We start from the raw sequence: 24,232 nt of genomic DNA, 5'->3' as shown, positions 1-24,232 counted from the left end.
AGAAAAGGGGGAAATGGTAGGGCGGAGACTGGTGTCATTCTCAGAGAGTAGATGCCTGTGACATGAAACAATGTGCCCCTCTCTGCACCACAGTGCAACAGGCATGCGTGTCAGACTGGTTTGTGAAGGTGAGGAGAAAGCATTTTCACAGTGTCACAATACTGCAAGTTGAGTCCTGCCAATTAGGTCAGCCTTGTCATAATGTAGGATGATTGTACTTAAGATGCTTTCATAAATAATTGTTTCTAATGAGGGGAGGGGGCCCTGCCTTCCCGCAGCACATTCTGAAATGCTATAGAAGTCAATGGTCAGTTGACATTTTTGCCACCATAGGCAGCCACTATTTTGATTTTCTGGTCCCATGTTGTGAACAAGTCTTCAGTTATCCCTGGTTGGCAAAAAATTGATTTCCCAGCAATAAACATACTGCAGGAAGATGGGGGAGATGTTTGCCTCACTGAGAACAGCGTATACACTGTGTAATTACTATACAATAAAGCAACTGACAGAAAAAGATCTGTGTTGGATCTCTGCATTGGTCCCTCTGTACGTGTAAGCCATGCAACAAATCTGAACTGAAGACAGTGGCACAGAATGTACAGACTAATGGGAGTTGTGCCTCATTAAAATGCTGCACCATTTACTTGTCCAGGCCAGGAAACACAGAGCTTCTTGCTTACTGGAGCAGAAACTGCTTTCCTTGTGCAAAGTTTCAAACTGTGCCATTTCATTTTCGTCAGTATGTAAAAATTCATTGTATTTAATTGAACTTCAATAACTGAAAATTAAAAGAAATTGATCCTGTACCAGTTTGGGCTTGTTCTGGAGACAAAAGGATGCAACACCATGTTTTTTTAATCTCCTAAAGTGACTAAAATAATCGTTTACTGTCGAGGGGAAAAGAAACACATCTATCTTCCAGCATATACTTGGGGAGTTGTCATGCCTACCAATAATAGGAATCCCTAGATGGACCGAATTACCAACTTAATAAAAGGCATTTAATTCCATCTTGGCCTGCTGCCCATAGTTTTCGATCTGACCAGCCAGCTGGAAAGGTGAAACTCCCATTTTGTTCCGCTTTCCTGTGGCATGCCTTTCTGGAGTGCTTTCATATCTCTGGCTCAACACATTCTTCATCAGTCCAAAGCACTGGGCTTACTGTTACAAGGGGTATCTTAAGCTACAGCTTCGCAGTCAAAATCATTACACATATTCACTTTTGTCAGCTTTAATTTTCTTGTGATTACAAAGCCAAAAAAATGAGACAATTTGGACTGTGAAGGCAAGGAGGAAGACTGTCCCAACAAGGATGAGACAGCAATCATGCTGCCCCAGACTACATGCTTTTTAAATGAGACCTGCTGCTGTGCCGTTAGAACCAAGAAAAAAATTCTAATGAAAGGGATTTAAGGGCCCCTCTGCCTTATACAGTTAAGAAACTCCGGAGGTGGGGGTGGGACTATTGTAAGAAAGAAGCAAAGTGCTTGTTGAAAAGCCTTAGTCAGGGAAGATTACCAAATGGGAAGATGCAAACCTGCTTCTGCATACCACATAAAACAATCCTTCCTATTCTTTATATGGGCACTTACTTGCCCCAGCCAAAAGGTTCTGATGTTACTAGAGGTTCTTTGCCTCAATTCAGCCTTTCACTAGGAGCATGCAAAGAAAGCCAAGAAAGCCAAGGTGTTTTAAAGTTATTACTCACCACCAATCATCTTAAAGAAGCTGTTTCAGAAGCCCCACCCACATGGAGGCAGGAATCTTGTTTGAACTAGGCGCAATAACAAAAGGGAAAAACTACCCTAGTTTTTCTAGCATTAATGATTGCTCACCAACACCAGCTATTCTGAGCACATTTGCTTTAAAGGGTACCTAAATCCCATTTGTTCCTGTACCTGTAACAGAAGACAACAAGCAAAATTACCAGGACCATGAAAAGATTATTTTTAATTCCATGAAAATATTCTCAAAAGAACCACTGTTTTTAACAAAGCATTTAAACATTTAAAAATCAACACGTGCACAAAAGATTAAAAATTACAGGAAAGTTTTAAGACTCAGACAATTTATCATGTTCAAAATCTCAGAATAATTTTAGCTAATTGTGCAAGTACAAAGAGTTTCCCCCTCCTTTTATATTTACTAACCCTCATGATGTATTATATCACAGAAAAAAAATATCCTGAGGAAAAATATCCTGGTCCTAGAAAAAACAGTAGCATGAAAGAACTGTTAGTCCTTTACTAGAAGTGTAGTAGAAGCCTGGGCGAAAATCACATTGAGAACATACTCGCATCAACTCTGAAACAAAAACGCACCTAGGTGGTTCCTTTAAAAAAACAAAAAGCTACACCATGTAGTTTTGTCAGTACTGAGTAATGTCACACATATATATAAATAACCCTGTTTACAGTATCGAAAACCCTAACCTTTAGAGTTTAACCACCCCCAAGCTCAATACACTGTGTCATCTGTGTAATAATGGCACACAATAATAAAAAGGAAGAAAAACTTCCACACAATATTCACACAGATTTAGTTTACTGGTAGTACAACTGCTAATAACACTGAAAAAGTCCTAAAGGAATCCAGCACTGTGTCCAAATATTGCTTCAACCCTTCTCCCACCCACCCCCCATAGAAAAGCAAACTTTTTAAAACATTACCACAAACAGCACAAAGCTGGTTTTCTGAGGGTTTCAATGAGGGTTTCCCTCCCCCTCCCCCAACTTCCCATATTCTAAGGTTACCTTATTTAGTTAGATGTAGGGTGAGCTCATTAATAGAATTCACAAATGGCAGACAAAACAACATGAGCAATAGGGGTGCTGCAGACAACTATATTTACAAGTATAAACATTTCCAAATCTCAATGTTTACAAGTAAAAGTGCACATAGATCATTACAAAGTATCACTCCAATTTTTGACTGGTCCTTACAATGAAGCATCACTTGGAAACAGACTAGCACTGCAGTTAATTAGAAACTGGAGTCTTCCCTCCCTCTCCCGCCCCCCATCCTAAAAAGTAAAAGACAATCAAGGGGGGGAAAAGGCTCCATTAAAAAGATCCTATTAAAAACATTCATTAGACAGAAAATGAAACCGATACATGTATTTAGATTTCAATGCATAAAGTTTACAATGCACCATGCATCATGTTATGGTAGAGCTCTAGAAAACATCTACCATGGCTACCTCAGCAGCTGCAGCACTGTAGAAAGATAGAAGAGGTCATACGGAGCTGAGACCCAAAGCCCTTTGCGGGATACTGAAGTGGTAAGCGTTGGCAAATCAACAGATTTAGGCACTCGAGAGTTTAAGGCAGCATCTGAATGGCAAGCACTTGACTTCGGAAAACAGTCATTTTTGTCTTGTAGTGGAAAATCTGTGCTGTTAAATCCCAGGTTTTCAGTGCTCAGGAAAAGGTGAGGTGCTGAAGCTGGGCTGCAGTTGCCTAGCATTGAGATGTGTTCCTTTTCCCAAATCAAAATGAATGTTGCGTTCACATCAGTTAAAATAACTGGAATGTAACGACGGTCACAACAAAGGGGCAAAAAAGTTATAGCAGCATAAATGGGTACTGGAATAAAAGAAAAACCTTAGTGCCAGAGATACATGAAAAGTGGTCTTGCTACAAATGCAGAAGAGGAGGAAGAGCTATGGAAATACAAAACATTAGGCATGCATGCCTGAGACATACCTAGACATGCAGGAGAAGGTTAGGGCGAGCATGGAGGTGGCACAGGCAGAGACTGACTGGTAAATGATATGATTCTAACGGAACACCAGTTAAAATGGGTATGGACCATGAGAAAGCTGAAACAGCCAATATATGTCACAACTGGCGAACTGCAAGTAAAATTGTTCAAAACTCAGGACTATGAAGAGTGCGTTTTCAGAACAGGATGTTTTTGGTTCTGCTGGAATGGAGCTTTAGTTTGCCACAGAAACGCTGAACATACACAGCAATGCTCATATTGTTAATGGAAATGTATGCCTACAGGCCTTCATGCAACTGGCTCCCCCCCCCCCATCTTGCTGGGCCTAACACCCTCCCCCCAAAAGCAGCTGCATGTAACCTCCTTCAACATCTCGCCCATTTTCTCAGAAACCCGCTTCAGGAACCTGCAGTCCAAGAGGGGAAAAAAGAAGAACAGAACAGAATTACCAGAGGCTTTTGCAAAAAGAGAAGTGTGCTCTTTTTTTAAAAAAAAAAATCCATTTCAAATGACTAAAGAATAAACATTCTATGTAGGCATAAGGGATTATGCAAACCCTTTTCAGACTTCTGCACACCATACTGCCCAACAGGGGCTTGTGAAGTTGCAAAGCAGTGCAACTTAGCTTCCAAATTTTTCCCTTCCCCTAGTGAAGGTATTTATTTATATAAATATAAGAAGTGTACAGATTCCAGAAAAGGTAACAGCATTTAAAAATTCTACTTATAGACATCTTATCCAACAGACTAATGCCTGAGGTGGGAATCTGCTCCAGACACAGAAGCTCAAGCGTACACACAAAACTTTCTTTAGTCACAACAGCTTGGCCACTAATTTAATGGAGCAGATTTGCATCCCCCTACCTTTGTGCATACAAATCTGGTTTGTCTGCTGGAACAAATGGGATGGTGCAAGCCTGTCTGCACATGGACTGATGAATTGAGGTGTAACCGTTTCTTCACTTCTGGAATATACATTTTCCAGAAGTGTTCAAGAGCATTGGTACAAGAGAATGGGGAACACAGTTATGATTTAACAGCAGAATAACTTTGACAACACTTCTGAGCAGAGAGGAAATCATTTCAAGCATACATAGCATCCAAAGTTCCCAGCACAGAGAAAAAGGAGAACGCAGGGGCAGATTACCATGGTGTGCTACTGAGTCCCCTGCAATTAGCTGTACTACATTCCTGATTACCTTCTGCACTTTTTTTTTACCTTTGTGCACCAGAAAGGACGGGCCTGGTTCCCAAAGTAAAAGCAGCAAAAAATATTTCTAGAACAAGGAAACTCGTAAGCATTGGCTTAGATCCTCAGTAGGCACTTCTGCTTGTGGAAGAGGGGAAAGGCAATTTTCAGCTATTCCCTTCTCTCACTGCAGCCCCCCCCCCATTTTGACCCCCTTGTTGTTTCTGGGGGTCTGCTAAACCACAAGGGAACAGCAAAAGGGGAAGGTGGGAAAGAAAGGCACCATTTCAGCAGTGCAAATCTACTTGTGTTTCACAGGATCAGATCGAATTCTGCAGTCGTCCCCCATGCGCCTTTACGCATAGGCAATGGCCTACACACCTACAGTAGGGAGTGTTCCTTTGTTTTCAGAACTGCAGCTCCACACACACTGGGTGCATGTGTGCGGGTTCTCTGGGATGGGATGATTTCATTAAACGAGCTTAGTACTTCTTAGGAACACATTCTTGTTTTGGGAGCTTGTTTTGTGGCTAGGGGACTGTGAAGACTAATGCAACAGAATACAGCATTAAAAAAATCATTGATCCAGTTAAACTATCCTCAAGCAAGCAGAAACCTTTACAAACGTTATAAAAATGCAATAAAATATGTTGATCCGACCAATGTTCATAAGAGAACACTTAAAAGCCCTCATGCAAATAAAGGCAGAAAGAAACAAGAGAGAGATGCCACTGTCCAGAACAGGAGGACAAACCAATCAAAACACGAAATTTCCCCAGTTTCAGAACGAGGAACAGGTTGAGCTCACATGGTGAACAAGAGATTAATGAGACCTCCTAAATGCTCTAATACTTTCCATCCAACTGTATGCTTCAGTATTCACTGGTAAGGTGACCGACTCTGTAGATTAGATATAGGTTACTGCACCTTTACTGTTCTTCTCCAGAGTTACATCTATGTAGGAAGTTGGCACATATCCTTCTTCTCCGTTCTGCCTCCGAGCTCTTGTCCAGCCATCCCCTTTGTCCTCCTCTATAATGTACAGAACCTCCCCCTCTTTCATTGCCAGGGTACCTTCATTGTGACCTAAAGGAAAAGGAGGACACACAAAGAAGTGCTGTCACAGCTCCAGCAGCACATACAGCAAGCTCTCTTTTCTCAGCACTCATTTTTCCATTCACAGGAGGAATCATCTGATGTGTGTGATGGAACATATGTTCCAAGCGAAGACCCACAGACAAAATCTGGTCCCTTGCTGTAAAGCTGAATGGATGCCAATGACTGTTTTTCTAATCTAACATATTTGTTTTGTTACAACGCAGAGGTATTATTTAGCCATTAAACAAAATCTGATTTATGGCATAGTTTCCCAGAACCTAAACCAGCTGCTGGAATAGTTTATGTGCAGACAATTCTATGCAGGGTAGATAGCATTTGTCAAATATTGTGTTGTTTTTTAATGCCCCCACCCCCACCCAGTTAACCTTACCATCAAATGGATATATAGCTTTGCAGTGTCCAATAGCTGGTAAAGGATCATCATCTTCAAACTCATCATCAAATTCGTTATGGTGGCTGTGTTGCTGTGGTGGGCTTCGAACTTCTTGGTTTGCATCATCGGTATAGCTCCCCTCAGGGCTAGAACATAGCAGTTAAAACAAGCAATGTTCATACTTCTCTAACAAAAAAAAAACCCATTACTTTCCCCATGTAGATTTCACAACACTTGCAGATCTCATGCATATACAACTTGATAATACTATTACTGATGAATACAGACAGCCTGATTGCTGATACAGGCATCAGGAAAAAAAGAGAAATAACTATGTGAAATACAAACCAAAACCACAATATACCATGATAAAAAACCACATTAACAATTATTTACTATGCTGAAGATTGAACAAATAATAAACAGATGTCTGCAAGTATTACAAAATGTGGCCAAATAGTAAATTGCCAAAAATTTTACAATTACAGTAGTAGGTACAGGAATCCAGACGTAGCTCTTGCTAAATTTGTGCTCCTTCCTGTTATCAAATCTTCATAAGTGGTTAGACTGATAGAGCTCCCTTACTATATCTTAGGATACTCCTTCAGTGTATCAAGAATTAAGCTTCAGATGATGAAGATTTTCAGAACGGGATTACATCCTGATTCCTGTACCTACTATTACAAGCATTTTGTCTTACTACTGTAAGCATTGTTAACATTTTGGCTATTTACTATTTGGCCAGATTTTGTAATTCTTGTAGACACCTGTTTGTTACTTGCTCAATCTTTGGCGTAGTAAGTAATTGTTAACATGATTTTTTATCACAGTGTACTTTGTCTTTGGTTTGATTTAGGCATCAGAGACATGCTTGTCCTTGGGGGCTGGATGAATTCTATAAATTCATCTGCCCAACCATAATATATCAGAAGACAGATTATCAAGGTGTTAAAATGCACCCTGCCTTCTGGAACAGAGCTATGCTGCTGCCATCATGTCTTCTCTACTACCTGTCATCACAAATGGCTACTACTTTTTACCATGTACGACTATATGCATGCTAGCTAAAATTCCTGAAGTGAGAAGAACCATCACCCCCAAGACCATTGTCTAGACGAGAGAGGGAGAGAGAGAGAGAGAGAGAGAGGGAGGGGGGGAGAGAAAGAAACCTACAAACATAGGGTAAAAATTTAAAATAGTGACCTCTCTCTTCCTTGAGTTACAAGATGGTTGATGTCGCTGCTATGTCTTCGGTCTCCTCTGGCTGCTCCTTTACCTTCAACTTCAGAAAGCCAGGCCTTAAGAGAGAGAAGGGGTGACTTGGTACCAGTAACAGCAGAAGTTTTCAGTCCAAACCAATACTGGATTTAGCTGTCACGAGATAGCCATAGCAATTCATAATGACCGAACCCTCAAAATGTCCAGACAAAAGAAATGCCTATTTTAACAATGTGTGGAAGCAAGTGTGTGTGTAATTTATTATCCAAAGCTGCTACCTACCAAAATTCAATGCAAGACTTCCCTGCCACCACTGTTGAGTTTCTCTCATTCATAAAATTGTACCATAGTGATCTGGGAGACCCAGTTCAAATCCCCACTATGCCATGTAAACTTGATCAGTGACCTTGGGCCAGTCACACATACTCAGCTTAATTTACCTCACAGGATTGTTGTGAGGATAAAATGAAGGAGAGAAGAATGATGTAAACTTCTTTGGATCTTCAACATGAAGAAGGGGGGGTTAGATGCTGCACAACCCCCCACCCAACATGGGCAAAGGCTAGATAATCAGCTAGGGAGAAGGAAACACCAAGAAGATGGGATGCAGAAAACTGCAGCTTGGCAAGTTGGGCAGGTGGGCAAAAAGAGACAGGCCAATTCAGCATGGTGGGGGAAGAAAGTGATTCACAGAAGAGAAGCAGCGGGAGATGGGCCTTCCCCTCCACATAAATCCTTGCGAGCCTCTCTCTCATCACAGACAAAACTGAATTCACCAAAATATTGTCTGATATTCTTCTAGCTTCCTTGTTAGGTGGACAGCAATCACACAGTCCTAGCTTCAAGACCAGCTGTCAATATTTTAAAGAAGCATCTGGCAGGCAAAGTCCTCCCATTTGATTTTCAATTGATGCTATTTTTTATGTCTGGCAACATCACATCTAGTTGGCTACAAAGGAAAGGTAGTTGTGATTTGGATGGAGACCCTTGATTCCCTCCTATCTCCCATGCAATTACCCCTCAGGGGTTTGGGAGGATGCTTGTGTAGGGAACTCCAAAATTTCCACACACCCAAGGAACATTTTAATGTATTTTGACCTCATTCTTGTGTATTTCCATCCGGAGGCGGTCCATGTTGCTCATAGTCTCTGCTAATTTTGGCTGAAGACTGCTTGGATCTCCCATTTGTGGATTTTTCTCATACACATCTTTCATTTTAATGAGAGCGTCTCTATACAAAAGATGCAAAATGGATTAATAAAAAACATTAAATGCATATTTAATTGCTCCAATGAATAATACTGTTCCTCAACATCCTGCCTGTCACTCATATGGTCCTTATACATCTTTCTAGGGAAGTGCACAGAGCAAGAAGAGAAGCTGCTTGCCAAAAATGCAGGAGAAAGCCCAGCTGAGGAGCCACACTGACAAAACTGAACATAATATTGAGCTAAACTGACTACTGGAGTAGACATGCCTTAAATACAGGACAGGTAGAAAATCACCAGAGTAAGAATAAGGGCAAGAAACTGACACAAACAAGAACTTACTTTTGATCCGTCTCTTTCTGTAGTTCTCTGTTAAGTTCATCAATCCTCTGCTGCAACTTCTTTCGCCTCTGTTCTGGAGGCAGGTGGCTAAAATCTTCCTGTGCAGGACCCTGAATCAAAGGGGAATGCAAGCCTTGCTTTAAAAAAAAATATGTGACCACTGATTAGTTATTTCCACTGGTAGCTCACACACAATCAAGGGCACTTCAGTGAATAAAGCAGCAGAACAGAACTCCCTCTCCCCATCAGGGCTACAGAGAAACACAGGCCTCAGATTGAGATCATGACTTGATGCCCTAATATTTGTTATTCAATTTTTTTGCAACTTGAGATTTCCATTTTTCTCATAATAGATTCTGATCAGTGCTATGTACTATATCAGGTTGGATCCAAACTCTCACAGAGGGAAAGATTTCTAGAAGAGGACTGTCCTAACCTTCTCCCACATCCCTCCTTGTGGTTGCTCCTGAAGATCGGGAGACCCTCCTGAACAGGACTCCATGAAGCAAGAAAAGGAAATCAAATGAAATTGCCCTTCACATGCACAGCAAGTACCATAAATGTAGCAAAAGATTGCACAAGCTCAAGCTAGTGTGGCTGGATGCAATTCCATCTTCTTGCTGTAGGCCCCCTTTCCCATAAGTGGCATATTGTTCAGGAGAGTCACATCACCCTCAGCAGACTATATGAAGCAAGAACAGGGTTGCTGGGGAAGGGGGAGATCTACTTTTGCACATTCCTCCTCTCTGTGGGCATTAGGTGCCAACCCACAATCTTGCACAATAAGGTTAGGAGGATATCAGATGTGGGGAAAATGTAATATATGGGGGGACCAGAATGAAAACAGTATAATGTAACTCAGCAAACATAAATGTGGACCATTTAGATACAGGGGAAACACTGAAAGTCTAATTAGAAGATACTGAGCTTATCAATGGCATGTCCAAATGCTTTTCAGATATTACGCTGGACAATCTGTTTAGCATAAACCAGAAATGAAGTACAGTTATGAAAGAGGCAGTAATAGAATTAATTCTAGAAGACTAGCTGTGTTCACCTACACAGCAAAACACATCAACAAAGAAGCCTTGAAACACTGTAAAAACTGACAAATTTGTTGTGGTATGAGATTCTGTGGACAAAAGCCAACTACTTCCTCAAAGACACTAAAGAAACATAATAAGAAATATAGTAGTTTTCAAGGTATCACAAGTGTTTTTATACTGTTAGGATCTTTTGACAAACTTGCGGTATTAAAGACAACAGAACATAATAGTAATTTCTGTCAGGTCTCAAATGCAATGCTAAATTCCATTTATTGTGGTTTATGCCACACCTTCAAGCATGTGTAAAAACTGAGATGCTCCAAATAGACTATAAAGCACTATTAGAAAGCAAGGTCATGATTCTAAAACGGTGACAACCAACTGGGTCACAGTGGGCTTCCTCATTTCCATCAGCGTGCTCAGAATGAGGCAGCAAACGGGTGAGGTAACGCAGTGAGATTTCTCAATTAATGCAGGACACCTGGAAAGGACCCAAATTAGCTAATGGCTAATTCCAGTAAAACTAAGGAACCAATGAAGGCAAAAAGATATTTAAAGTGCCAAAGTTGTATTAATGAGACATTATTGGTCAATAGTACGATGATTAAAGTGATTTAATATACTGACTTAATATACTGAATATATACCTAATATACCAGCAAAATCTTATTAAAAACATCTTAAGACTTCCCTGAATCATATAAGTTCAAACTGTTATAATTCTGCAGGTTTTTTGGGACAGAACTTATTCCCAAACATATTATTCAGCACTCATCCAAAGGATACTGGATCACTGCAGACATAATACTAGCTCCAGGCTAATAGCAAATAATAAATCAGGCATTATCAGGATTTGGTGCTGCATTCTCACAGTCTCTTCCTGGAGTAAATTTCTCCCCCTCCTTAATCACAGTTAAAGTGGTACAATGACACATGTAACAACAGTGCACATTATACATTCATTTATTCCTTGTTCTTATAACTCTTGTCCTGTTATAAGGCCTCCACGCATCTACTTGCCATTAACATGTTTCTCAATGCACCGTGACAAACCGCAGTCCACCCACCCTCCATTTGAGAGAGGGGAAGATGGATTCCTCATATCATGTTGTACTTTGGAGAGGGTAGCCTTTTAAAAAATTTTCCAATGAACTTTGAAGCGGGCAAGAACTGTCCAGTAGTCAGTTCAATATGAGAAATCTTTCCCCCCAGAAACAGTGGTGTTCTCATCATGCTGAGCTTTGGAGCAGGCACCAGGGAGAGCAGAAGGTTCGGCTGCAACTTCATATGAAGGTGGTCAATAGGATAAACCAAAATATATGGACTACCACCTGTGAGATTTATTAATCTCTATTTCTTGTTCAATTCTTGTGCCTGAGGTTGAGTGCCAGTTTGAAATCAATTGGTTGAGGAGGATTTGGCCAGAAATGGGAAGTCATTACTTCTTCCATAAGGGAAGGCTTGATATATTAAGCCCTTTTTAAAAGGATCTATTATATGGGGTAACTTTCAATGAAACACACTGTATGATTCAAATAGATCCCTTTTGTTTTAAGAAAGGGAAAGCAATGTTAGTTTGGTTTATCTGACCTTTCAATTGCAGCAACAATTATGAAACTATCATAGCAGTCCCTGCAAACCACAGTAGGGTGTATTCTAAAGGCTATATTCCAATAACCCGCCCCTCCGCCCCAGTACAGGACACATCACACATGAACTACACATGCAATCTAGGAGTCCGAAGTTTTGCACCCTTATGTCAGCTGCTTTCCTATAACTGTCATTCTTTGAGTGGTCATCTGTGCATTCATACTGATGAGCTTAGTGCCTCCTAAAGCTAGCTGTTAAATCACAAAAAGCCCCTCAGTGTGATATGCAAAGACCGCAAAACAGTAGCAAAGAATTACTGATCATAATAATTGTTTCAGAGGGTAGCCATGTTAGTCTGTAATAGAACAGTTAGATTTGAGTCCAGCAGCACCTTAGAGAACAATAAGATTTTCAGGGTATAAGCTTTTGAGAGTCAAAGCTTCCTTCATCAGAAATGAGTAGGAATGGAGATCGGAATCTTTATTTTCCAGTCAGAAGGTGGGAGGGATGTTATAAAGAATGCTTGTAAGGGATACAACGGCACAATGCATATTGTAATCAGTTTGATGAGAGCAGAGAGGAAATGCTTGGGGGCAGAAGATTACAATCAATGGAACCAGGCCAGCTAAATTCTTTAGGCTTTCCCTACTATTAAACTACAAATATAGTTGGAATAAGTATGAATGCCTAAAGGGCAATGTTCAGATGCTACAATTTATTTAACCTCTACAAACACCTCAACTGAAGAAGCTTCTACTTTATTCAGCATTGTTTGATTGGCTAGGTTGGCAGGCCCACAATTAGCAACTTCAGAGCTATAAACAAGCTGTTAAAAAGAAAGGATGCACAGTGGCACCTAAGTAAGCACATGTGTTTAACAATGTAATAATCTAACTATAGCACCAATCAGTAATTACAGGGATTCAGAAGTCTGTGTGTCACTGTAGTTCACCTTCTGCTTAGAGGACTATTTCAAAGGGTTGTAAATACAATAGAGCCTATTAAGTTAATCATCCTCTAAAACTTGACACCAATACTCTTTTCAGATAAATAGGAATACCATACACATTTTTTTTAAAAAAGATGGCTTAGAAAGTTGAGAAAATGTACATTTTAAAATGATGGTTTATGGAAGACTACACAGTTATTATGGTAGTTAAATTACTGAGGCACACATTTAAGTCTGCATCATTCAAGAAAGGCAATATTTTAAAAAAAGAACTTCTTGCTCTAACATAAATGACATTACTTATTCTTCAATGTAAGACAGGCTGCTCCCATCACATATTGAAGTGACACTATGGGCACAACCCAGCAAAAATTAGGCCCAGGTTCCACTGGAATCAATAGGACAAGCAGCACTATCCCAAGTATGCTTGCTCAGAAGTAATCCCCGCTGCATTCAATGAGGTTTACTTCCAAGTTACAAGTACCTGTGATTTGCATGCTTCTGTTCTGTTTAACTTTTTCAGGAATGCAACATGTAAATGTCTTGAGAGCCATCTTTTGAAATAAAATGTGTCTAATACAGTAGGCAAAATAGATGTCCATTCTCTTTCCATGGCACTATTCTTCCACAGTAAAATATCTTGTATGTTGCATGCATGTGTGAGAGAGAATTTACAGCCTCAGAATTAATATAGTTATCTTCTTTAAACATATTTCATGCATGCTTTACCCCCTATAAAAAGGTAGAGGAGGTAGACTCCATATCTCATTGCCCTCTTTTCCCTCTCCTCACTCTACCAAGACTTCTGGTGGCACCTGTAAATTCAATAGAGTTGTAAAAACCAGGCTGAGTTCTTTTAAGTGATTCACAAAAGCATCTAAATGAGTCCTGTAACAACATGATGGCTGAGAGCTTAATTTTTAGAGAAGGGTACATCTTGGATCTCATGAATATTACTCCCGTGATTACTACAAATTAAGTTTTAAAGACTAGATTTCATCCCATATTAAATAAAACTTGCATAATAGTATTGACTGGTTAATATGGTTTTAATCAATTTTAATTGATTGTAAACTGCTTTTAAGCACTGTAGATTGAAAAGTGATTCACATTTCAAAACAGAGAACCTTTCAAATAGTAGCTTTTCACACCAACTCCTAAGAACAGAATATTCATTCCAGCCTAGAAAACCTACTTTATCTAGAATCATAGAATTGGAAGGGGCCATACAGGCCATCTAGTCCAACCCCCTGCTTAATGCAGGATCAGCTAGCCCTACAGCATCCCTGACAAGTGTTTGTCCAGCCTCTGCTTAAAGACTGTCTGTACTAACAATTATCCCTGAGCTCACCATCTTCCTAGGTAGCTGATTCCACTGTTGAACAACTCTTACTGTATGAAAGAAGATGTTAAGTAAAATTGTGATTCACTTATAAAACACTGGCAAACATCTAATCTGACATTAAAGGTTTGGTGAGATTTTATACCATAGAGTCCATTTCTACTATCAAGAGATAACTAAAGGGCATAGTTTCTAAAATACCTTATTTTTCACTTTATAGGGACAATACAAGAACACACCTCACCCGTTGGTTGAATTACTTAATCTACAAGTGATCTTAGATATGTAACCAGTACCAAACCAGGAGTCTGTCTTGTTCTCATGAAACACAAATGATTATGAGACAGAGTGACAAAGTATGTACAGTGACCAGCATATGCATCTCAACAATTGACTCAAAGAAACTATGAAATGTAGACAACTTCAGTAAGCTATTTTTATATGGTTGTTACAAAGTACAGCAGACAGATCTGCACACAGGCCTTACCGTCTTCATCGACCACTGACCAGGTCAGTTGAAAACAGAAAGAAACAGGAAGTTATTCACATGATACTGATCAATCGCTCTTTAGGAAGACTTCTAAATGCAAAACAGCCCACTCATAAAGAGGGATATATTCTTAAATGTACGTAATATTGCAGTCTTAATGGCAAAACTTTATAACATTCTGAGCATTTTTAACTATCAACCAAATATACAGCCTTTGGCATGTATTGATTGAGACTACAGGCAACTGTAGTCAATGCACAAGGGCTTGTAAAAGATAAACGGCAATTTAACCTTGCTACTTTAAAAAGGAACAACATTTATTTCTACACTGAAGAAAAACAAAGCACACAGGAACACCACACAAAGCAGCCGCATTAGATGATGGCAATGGTCTGGTCTACTATCAACAAAATCCTAAGCAAGCTCCCCAAATGGCCAGAACTCAGCGTGCCAAACTGTGCCCACCCCAGCAGGAGTTGCCCTTCATTTTTAAATCAGCATCCCTTTGTGCTGCAGGGCTTCTACCACAGAGGGATGCTTCACAAGCAGTGTGTAATTTATGACAGCCAGTATGTCAAGGTACAAGTTCCTTTGGGCATCACTGAAGTAGCAGTTTGAAAGTTAAGACTAAAATTCAATCTTGTCAATTACATATTTATGAAGGGATATTTATTTCTTTATTCTTTCAATTTATATCCCCCTCACCCACCAGAGGAGGGTTCAGGGTGGCTAACAACAAATGTAAAATACAGCAGCTTAAAAATTCCATCCTTAAAAAATATAAATCTAAAAACCTAATAAACCATCTAATACACCTTAAGTCTTCCAATGGTGCAAATGTTACTACATTTAAAAGATCAGCCCCTCCAGTGTTGGATGGTAAAAACAGGCGGGCATTTGGGGGTAGGAGCCAGCCATAATAAAAAACGGGGGGGGGGGGGAACCACATATGGAAACTGGTGGCATGGGAAACAGTATAAGAAGCTGGCCCATAGTGGTGGTACAGATATAGACGTGCACCACATAATAGGATTTTATGACACTACTGAAGGTCAGTTGTACCAACAGTGTAGGAAGATGCAAGTACAGGTCTTGAGAACTGGTACCCAAGGACATAAAGAAAAGCCTGACTGAGGTTACTGTCCATCCTAACAATTATCCCTGAAATGATGTGTGTGGCAAAACTGGTTGCAGCATCAGTCAAGGGAGGTGCATGCATCTCTCCATGAGCATCAGGGTTTTTGTTAACAGTTTCAGAAAGACCTTGCTGTTCAGTATATGGAACTGGTCTTCCATTGACTCAAAAGCACTGCTGCACACACAAACCACTGCACACATGACTGATGTGTTTCTGCACTTTGCCACCATTATGATTTACAGTTCCACAGCTGAATCTGTGGCTTAAGGGAAAGTTCAAGCATCTGGCAGTAAGCAGATCCCAGAAAAGCACTTGCTCATCATTAGTTATTCATGCTTATTGTTTGTGTGCACAAATGTATGTGTGACTGTGGAAGTCTTTCTCCCTCACAAAATAAAAAGCCTTTGGACCACACCTGTCACACAGCAAGCAGGTATGCCCATTTCTAAACCCCACCGCATGGATAAAGTTACTGCAGGGTCTAACCAGCCCTTGTACTTTTGTCTCACTGGCATACTGAACCTGCTACGGCTACATTCAGACAAACCACAGTTTGTTCATGATGAGAACAAAACAAAGCCCTCAAGTCTGTATGCTCCCCCCTTCTCTGTCTGCTGTGCCAAAATTGAAGACTTACTAGTTTAGAACTAATGACAATTTGCCATGACTTCCCAATTCCTTTAACAAACTGGGGTTCCTTTCTTGCTTGCATAAGGATTCTAGACAAGGATGGATCAAAAACAAGAAACAGTAATTTGTAAAAGCATCAAACTCAGACCTCATGACAAACTGTGATTAATTCTAAATCAGGAAGTCTTCAATCTCAACATGAAAACAGAGAGGGGAATGAGCAAGCCCAAAAACTTCCTTCTACTTCTCCTCACAAATGTGAGGACATGAAAATAACAGCAATAAAAAAGACCAAAAAAAAGCAATGTTTATTCATCTCAAGTGGCTGGATTCCCATGTCACATTGCCTCTTGATTTCTACCAAATGACATCTGCTAGGTTTCTCCCCCTCTATTCTTCTACATTTACAAAAGCAAACACACAGCTGTATTTATTATTACATTTGGATGGGTGACGTCAACAACAGACTAGATGCCCCTGAAGATTTCATTTGTTTTTAGTCATACTCAGCTGCTGCTGGATTTGTTCTTGATGGCGAAAGACCAGCTCAAGGGTTAAGCTCTTGTTCAAAGGTCTTGAGCAATATTTTATGAAGGGGGAATAAACTGTCTGCAATACTCCACATCTCATGACAAGCACAGGCCATTACACTGTTTTCTTCCATTTTTGAAGAATTAACAGGGTGGCCCTGCATATATGCAGTTCCTTAAACTAAATAAGAAGGGTTGCTTATAATTTTTTACATGCTACCAAGAATAATCAAGAGGTACTTAGCAACAATTTTTCAAACTTCTTTAGAACTGGCATACAAATCATTAAAATCAGAGACCTCAAATACTATTGTTTCTCAGAGCAAAGTTTCCCTCTCAATTGCACTCACATCAAATTTCAAATTAGGAATTCTGCTTAGGGAACTACTGCTGTAAATGATGCTTGGAGAGTCCATACAGTGTAGTAGTTACAGTGTCTGATGATGATTGAGGAGACCCAGGTTCAAGTCCCCATTCAGTTGTAAAGCTCACTGGGTGACTCTGGACCAGTGACTCTCTCAATCTAGTCTCCTTCACAGGGCTGTTGTGAGGATAAAATGGAGGAAGGTACAAATTTTGAGCTACCTAGAAGAAGAGCAGGATAACAATGTGGTAGAGACATAGTGCACCTTGCACAACCATCTCTGGATTCAACTTTCTCGTTAAACCACATACACATTTTGCTGACATCTACCAAGGACTACATGAAAGGCTAACACTGGAGTAGGAGAATTCTGACCACAATTTATCACATTAACTGAACCTTGTTCTCAAGTATGATCAACAACTATTCATTTCAAATCAGAACTATTCTACATTTTCTACAGTTATAGACTCAATTCTCCCTGAAAAACAGCAGAAAGAATGATCGACTTGCCAAAGAACAGATTTTGTTTCTGGGGATTTTTTTCCGTCCCTGTGACTAATTCCCAGTAGTCATGAAAGTGAAGGAAATACTGGAAACATCTTCATTATTGTCAACTTTCTCCCTTTCTGAAGAAGAATGGTTTTGCTAACACTACATTCTTTCTTACCATAAAATCCAAGTCATTTAATAACTTGAACTGTAAAGAACAAAGTTTTAACAACTAAGTAAACATAGGCAATAAGGTCTAATTTGTATAAAGTATTCTAATTACAGAATTAGAGCTCCAGAAAGACAAGTTCAAAGAAATGTAAAGCAAAAAAAAGAAGAAAAAGAATCCACAATGAAACCCATGACAACAGTAAGAACTCCTGTAATCATTAACTGGAATTGCTTATAATATCTTTGTGGACTCTGGTCTGCTTTTCTTACGTCAACAGAGCACAGCTATGGCCAATACATAGTATTAGGTTCTGGTTTGGTTTCTAATAAAAAAAGGAATATGTTTGCTTCTGGCTAACAGCTTCTGGTTATTAGTAAATCAGCATTTTAAATTCACAAATAAGAATATATTTCACAGGCAAAAAGGGGTAGATGCACTCAGTATCAGTGACATAATGAGTGTTGCTAGGCACTCACTCAAAGCTGCTGTCCCTAGAACAAATCCCATTTGCAGAATATGCCATTATAATTAGTAAGTGCACTTCCTTGATTTATCTTAGAAAGTAGCATTTAGTAGTAATCCATAATTTATGAAATGCAGTTTACCAAATAGCAAAAAAACAAACAAACCACAAAATCCTCAGGAAGCTAAAATAAATATCCATTACAGTTAGAGTACACTGCAGTAAAAATCAGAATATATTACAAGAAATAAATATTGTTTTAGAAATCTGGACGAAGGCAAGGGTTCTTCTGAAATTGTTTCCCAGGAAATTGACTATTTTAGTATGGGCTAGTGTAATATGTAGCCCATGAGCTTATGAAGACTTACAGAATGTGGCTTAACATATGCATTTAAAAAATAACAGAGATGCAAACGATTTACTACATTCCCTTAAAAACAAGCATACCCTCTGATAATGGGGCAATGCCACAGCATGTGCAATCTGTTGGCTGGGTAAAAGCTGACAGCTGAGTGGCCACCAGATGGCAGTTAAGGGGAGATCAATATAATATTCTGACTTTGGCTTGTGTCCAAATCTCATGGAACACAATGGAATGAGTAACAATATTAAAGTCAGAGAAGAACAGACATTTAAAGAAGCGGTAGAGCAAATATCTCTTACTTGGGTGCATATACCCAATAGCCAGCACGATGTAGTCCACAGAGCTGTACTAGGCTCTGGGAGATCCAGGTACAAATTTCCACTCTGTGATAGAAGTCAGCTGGGTGACCTTGGGCCAGTCTCTCACACTCAGCCTACTTATCTCACAGGGTTGAAAATGGAGGAGAAGAGAACAATGTAAGAAGCTTTGGGTTCCCGTTAGAGAGAAATGAGGAGTATAAATGAAGTAAATAAATATACTTAGAAGTCTAGAACCAGATGTATGATTTTACATTCACACATTAAAATAGCAGCATGTGACTAGCCCAAGGTAACCCAGCAAGCTTCCATGGCAGCATGGGAATGTGAGCCCGAGTCCCTAATCCAACTCTCTAACCACCAGGGTGGTGCAGTGCTGGGCTTGAGACTGGGAAGGCCTGGGTTCAACTACTGATCAGTCACAAAGCTTGCTGGATGACCTTTGAAATAGTCAGTTATCTTTCAGCCTAACCTATCTCACAAGACTGATGTGAAGATTAAAGATGGTGGTGAGAAGAAAGATGATAACCACGAGATCATGGGGAAGGGCATGACAATGGAGCAATAAACAAAATAAATGATTATCTGCCTTTCCCACAAGAATTTAGTATTTGTATCAGAAAAAAATATGACTCTTCTCAGAGACAGATGTTTTAAACAAACCTGTTGGGGTGAGGGCAACTCTTACACAGCAGACAACTAAGCACAATGGCCTCTGATCAGATCACTGCTAGCCAAGAGCCTTATAATGAGGGTGGAAAATATTTAAAAAGCCACACCACAAGCACACTGTCCATAGCACCATCATGCACCTATAACCTATGATAAAACTTACCCCTCTTTTGAGGCTCCTGAAAGAAGAAAGTCTGGGCTTCCCTGTTTTTATTTCACTCATGCAATAATGCACTTGTTCAATGGAGAATATGGGATACTGGGAACCATTAGAAGTACTGGACGTGTATAAACTAGTAGGGGTAAGGGGTGGGGACTGCGGCTGATACAGAAATAAAGAAAGGAACAGATAAGGCAAACATTCAAAGTGATCTGAAAATTCTCTTTTCCTTTCAACACAGAAACAGATCATTAAATTTATATTTCAATATAGTCTTTACCACTCAAAATCTCTAGTTATAATGCTAAGAACAAGAAATACTCTGTTAAAGTTATACCAAATATAACAAAAAACCCAAGCAGTGGAGTAACCAGCATACACTGTTGAATACAGCAAGCTTTGGTGTTCTTTATATCTATGATTTATACATTTCCTTTCAAAAAGAAAAACTCCAAAAAGTAAACCAAGAAGATTAAAAAAAACTTAACTGTTTTAATACTAGATTGCCAGTGCTAGACTGTCAGAAAAACTGAAGGAATAGCATGCATTTTTTCCTGTATATTTTGTTCCTGTATCTACAGCATTGAGGTGTTCCTCCATAAATTTATGTATGCATCTATAATGATTAAATTATTTCTTTTCAAAAAATGTTGTGCTAGCCCCAAGAAGTAGAATTCTGCAACTTAGCCTTTATACCATGGTACTTTCAAACATCCCAAGACATTTAGCATTGGCTTCCCTTTAAATATTCCAATTTCTTTATACAGCTTCAGTATAATTCAACAGAATTATTAGCTATGCATTATAGATAGAGCATCTTCTTAATGCAAGCAGAATTCCACCAACACATAAAAGTACCAGAAGAAATACACCCAGAAAACAGTGCTGAGCTCATAAAATGAAGTCCACAAAGCAACACAGCTTCACCTGTCTGACCTGTGCCCTCTAGCCATGGTAGCCCAAACCCAGGCATTCTTGGATGTTAGGCTAGTACATGGTGCAAGCAACTTACAACAGCTGAGGAGTTCACTGTTGCCCAGATATACCTGAGGTTTGCTGGGGCTTGGTTGCTGCACTGTCAAGAGTAATGGGGGCTGCGGATTGCTGTTACTAAACTGATACTTCTGCCAATATGAAGGATATACAGTGAGCATTCTAGAAATATGCAGGACAACACATTATTTTGATTCAAATGGATGCCATTTGATCCTTTAGCCACATATTACAAATTCAGAGTGTGTATTTCATTTGAAATGTGTCCTTTTTTTTTACCTTTGGTTTCTTTCCAAAAAGCCACAGTTTGCCCTTTGCTTTGCCCACAGTGGTTTTTGCATCTATTTTCATCCCTTCTTGCTTTGGTGTACTGATTGTTCCATCAGAAACAGTCCTGTAAATGTGCTGACTATAATCTTCAAAGGGAAAGTCTCCAGGAGGTTCAAAACCAGACTTGAAGGAGTCTATTACGATTTGAGAGTCCTTGATGGGAGAGATACAAAGTTTATAAAATGATTTACACAAAGCACTAATGGCTTAATTGAAGGGATATTTAACAATTCAAGAGATGTAACATGCATAGCTAAAAAGAGACTTCCAGAAATCATTACTATTCCAGAAAGACTTAATCCAGAAACAGTTTACTGGGTCTTTGTTTTGTACCAGTGTTAGACACAATGAGGTTGCAGAAAGAACAGAAACTACAAGCACCCCAAGGGGCTTGTTCTTCCACATCCCCATCTCCACTCAAGAAATGTGCAAAATCCCCACCTGTACACAACTTTGCAAGTATCAATCTCCAAAAATGGAAACGTTCTGTTTTGGAAGAGACAGACATGGAGACAAAGAGAACGCATGAGGCATTAGTGCTAAATATTCCCTGCCCAATATCATCACATATTAAGTCACCCGTACTCTATTCAGATGTAAAAAGTTCAAAACAAGGAATCTCAAAGTTCACTGAATTTAACAGGTGTTAACCCTGTTTAGGATTGCACTATAAACTTCCCAGCTTGGGGGGGGAAAATTCTCTGTCAGTGTGTATGGGTTCCATCATCCTCTTTACACTTCTCTTCAACTATAGCCTATTCTACCTTGAAGAAACTTTGATAGTCAATATCAACACTAATCAGTGGGGGTTACTGCATTATGTATTCCCAGCGATGTATTAAGAATTTGAAAGTGTTATAAAAAAAATCGCTTTAAAAGGGTTTTTGGATGCCACGGCTAAAAAATGGTTGGAAGAAGTCTTCACTGCTAAAGGGGCCAAACAAAGTGCGAACAGCTCTTAATACATCTCTGGGAATACATAATGCAGTAACCCCCAGTGACATGTAGGATATGCACAATTATTTAATGAATTACCTTGCTGTGTGGCATGGTTTCAAACTGCAAACTCACATACTATAATGCACATTTTGTAACCCTTTGTATTTTGTTTACATACATTAATGGAAAAAGGAGAACCAAGTGTTGGATCCAAAGGTACCGTTACACCAGCAGAACAGCACTTCTACTGGCAGAGGAGGGAGGACAGTTTTCACTGATTTGCCCTTCCCGCTGCAGATCCCCAGTTAGCCCCCACCCTGTTCCTCAGCATGCCTTCATAATGGAAGCAGAATCCAAGGGAGGGTCAGTGGGCTGCAGCAAGAGGAAGGAACTAAATTAGCTGGATTTGCTTTTAATGCTTTGTTCTTAATACTGATATGACAAACATACAGCACCAGTGCAACTTACCCTGCGGTCATCGACTGATTTCGCTGCAGAAATCATTCCATCTAAACATTTTGAGATTATTGGAATAACTTTGCGCTCAGAATCTGCAAACCCCTTATAACATTCACTGAGTTTGATGGTTCTTCGCTCATCCATTTCTTGAAGATGCTACAACAACAAGGAAGAATACCTGAGCATCCTTTACAGTTAGATACTCTTTATAGGTGGACAGTCTATACACTTGGGCCACATTTACCTCCCTACTTTTTATTTCAGTTTTGGTTTTTGAGTGTGTGCAATATTACTAACAAAGAAACACCTGAAAAACAGTCATGGATAAACTGAATATGCGCTCTGTCTATTGCACTGTTCTCTAAAATCAAGCTTTATTACATTGTTGAATGTACACCAGATAGCATTTCACTGCATCGTTCTATAATTCCTATTTCACTGTCTGTATTATACTATGTGTTTAGTGCAATGTTCCCTAATTTTATGGGTTGCATGTATTATATTGTTCTTAATGCATTGTTTTTAATTGTAATCCATCTTGAATCTCAGTAAGAAAGTTAGACTAGAAATGAAGTAAATAAATAAAGCGGTATGAACATAATAATAGCTAAAGAGCCATAACCAGTGAAATTAAAGCTAAACTAAGTTAACTGATGTTTAAAACATTTTCACCAGACAAACTGGACTTGGTACAGATGTAAAATTAACTAATGTTTAAGAGTGAAGAGCAGGCCATAGGGACATGACGGCCTTGGGCCCCTCCCTCTATGAAGGTTTTATGTTATATGTGGCCAGCCTAGTTAAAATGAACACAGGATTCCCCTTAAACACATCTGTGAACTGTGTTTTCACTTGAACTCTTTGAGTGAGTTCAACAGCACTGATTTTCTACCTGACAGACTTATCATATGACAGGCCCTCAAATTTCTAAAGAAACACACTGAACACATTAAGCTGCCTTATACTGAATCCGACCATTGGTCCATCATGGTCAGTACTGTCTAGTCAGACTGGCAACAACTCTCCAGGGTCTCAGGCAGAGATCTTTCACATCATCTACTACCTGATTCTTAACTAGAGATGCTGGGGATTTAACCTGGGATGTTCTGCATGCCAAGCAGATGCTTTATCATTGAGCTTTGGCCCTCCCGAAAGGAAAAGAAATAGGCCCTTGCAAAAACTCAACCAAAGCAATCCCTTTTAATTAATAAATGTATTTTTGTTAAACAAGATCTAAAAAAATTATTGCTAATGGATGGGTTTTCCCCACCACAGCTTCATCATTCTATCTAAACAATCCAAAAAGTTTTGGAAAGCAACCAACCTGTCATCCTGAGCCAATCAAGGTAGACACCAGTCCTGATTTTATAAAATTACTTACAAAAATGAATTGGACAATGAGATTTAAAAAAGTTCCAGCAATAGAGTAAGAACCTGCATTTGGAAACTGAGCCTTCACAAATAAAACCTGGATGTGTTCAGCAAGGTGTCAGCAGCTACAAAACTCCAAGCCCAGCAACAAATTCAGTCCTACAACTCAATCCCAGTCCCACCATCCAGGTTACATTTGATGCCTGCACCAGGCCTCCATCTCAAGGAGAATGAGACTCTCACTTTTCCC

At 39.5% G+C, this 24,232-nt stretch overlaps 2 protein-coding genes across 4 annotated transcripts in view; both read right to left on the bottom strand.

Moving 5' to 3' along the window:
* Positions 1-24,232, bottom strand: part of CCDC18 (coiled-coil domain containing 18) — a 205,264-nt gene that overhangs the window by 20,489 nt on the left and 160,543 nt on the right. The gene's annotated exons all lie outside the window — the stretch shown is intronic.
* FNBP1L (formin binding protein 1 like) overlaps positions 3,894-24,232 on the bottom strand; it is an 86,413-nt gene continuing 66,074 nt past the window's right edge. The window contains exons 8-17 of one of the 3 annotated variants that reach the window (XM_056843995.1): positions 22,621-22,767; positions 21,163-21,366; positions 19,894-20,052; positions 14,586-14,600; positions 9,172-9,281; positions 8,720-8,852; positions 7,607-7,701; positions 6,401-6,549; positions 5,839-5,997; positions 3,894-4,129 (exon numbers count right to left, since the gene is read on the bottom strand). In XM_056843995.1, coding sequence (XP_056699973.1) covers positions 4,122-4,129; positions 5,839-5,997; positions 6,401-6,549; positions 7,607-7,701; positions 8,720-8,852; positions 9,172-9,281; positions 14,586-14,600; positions 19,894-20,052; positions 21,163-21,366; positions 22,621-22,767 — 1,179 coding nt within the window. In that variant the 3' untranslated portion in view covers positions 3,894-4,121. Of the gene's footprint in view, positions 4,130-5,693; positions 5,998-6,400; positions 6,550-7,606; positions 7,702-8,719; positions 8,853-9,171; positions 9,282-14,585; positions 14,601-19,893; positions 20,053-21,162; positions 21,367-22,620; positions 22,768-24,232 lie in introns of those variants that run through there. The other 2 variants (XM_056843994.1, XM_056843996.1) reach the window with 2 other exon arrangements.

Source organism: Euleptes europaea, chromosome 2 (assembly GCF_029931775.1).
Source record: "Euleptes europaea isolate rEulEur1 chromosome 2, rEulEur1.hap1, whole genome shotgun sequence".
Classification (NCBI taxonomy): Eukaryota; Metazoa; Chordata; class Lepidosauria; order Squamata; family Sphaerodactylidae; genus Euleptes; species Euleptes europaea.
Note: the sequence above shows the minus strand (reverse complement) of the source record. Positions and strands in the feature narration are given on the sequence as shown.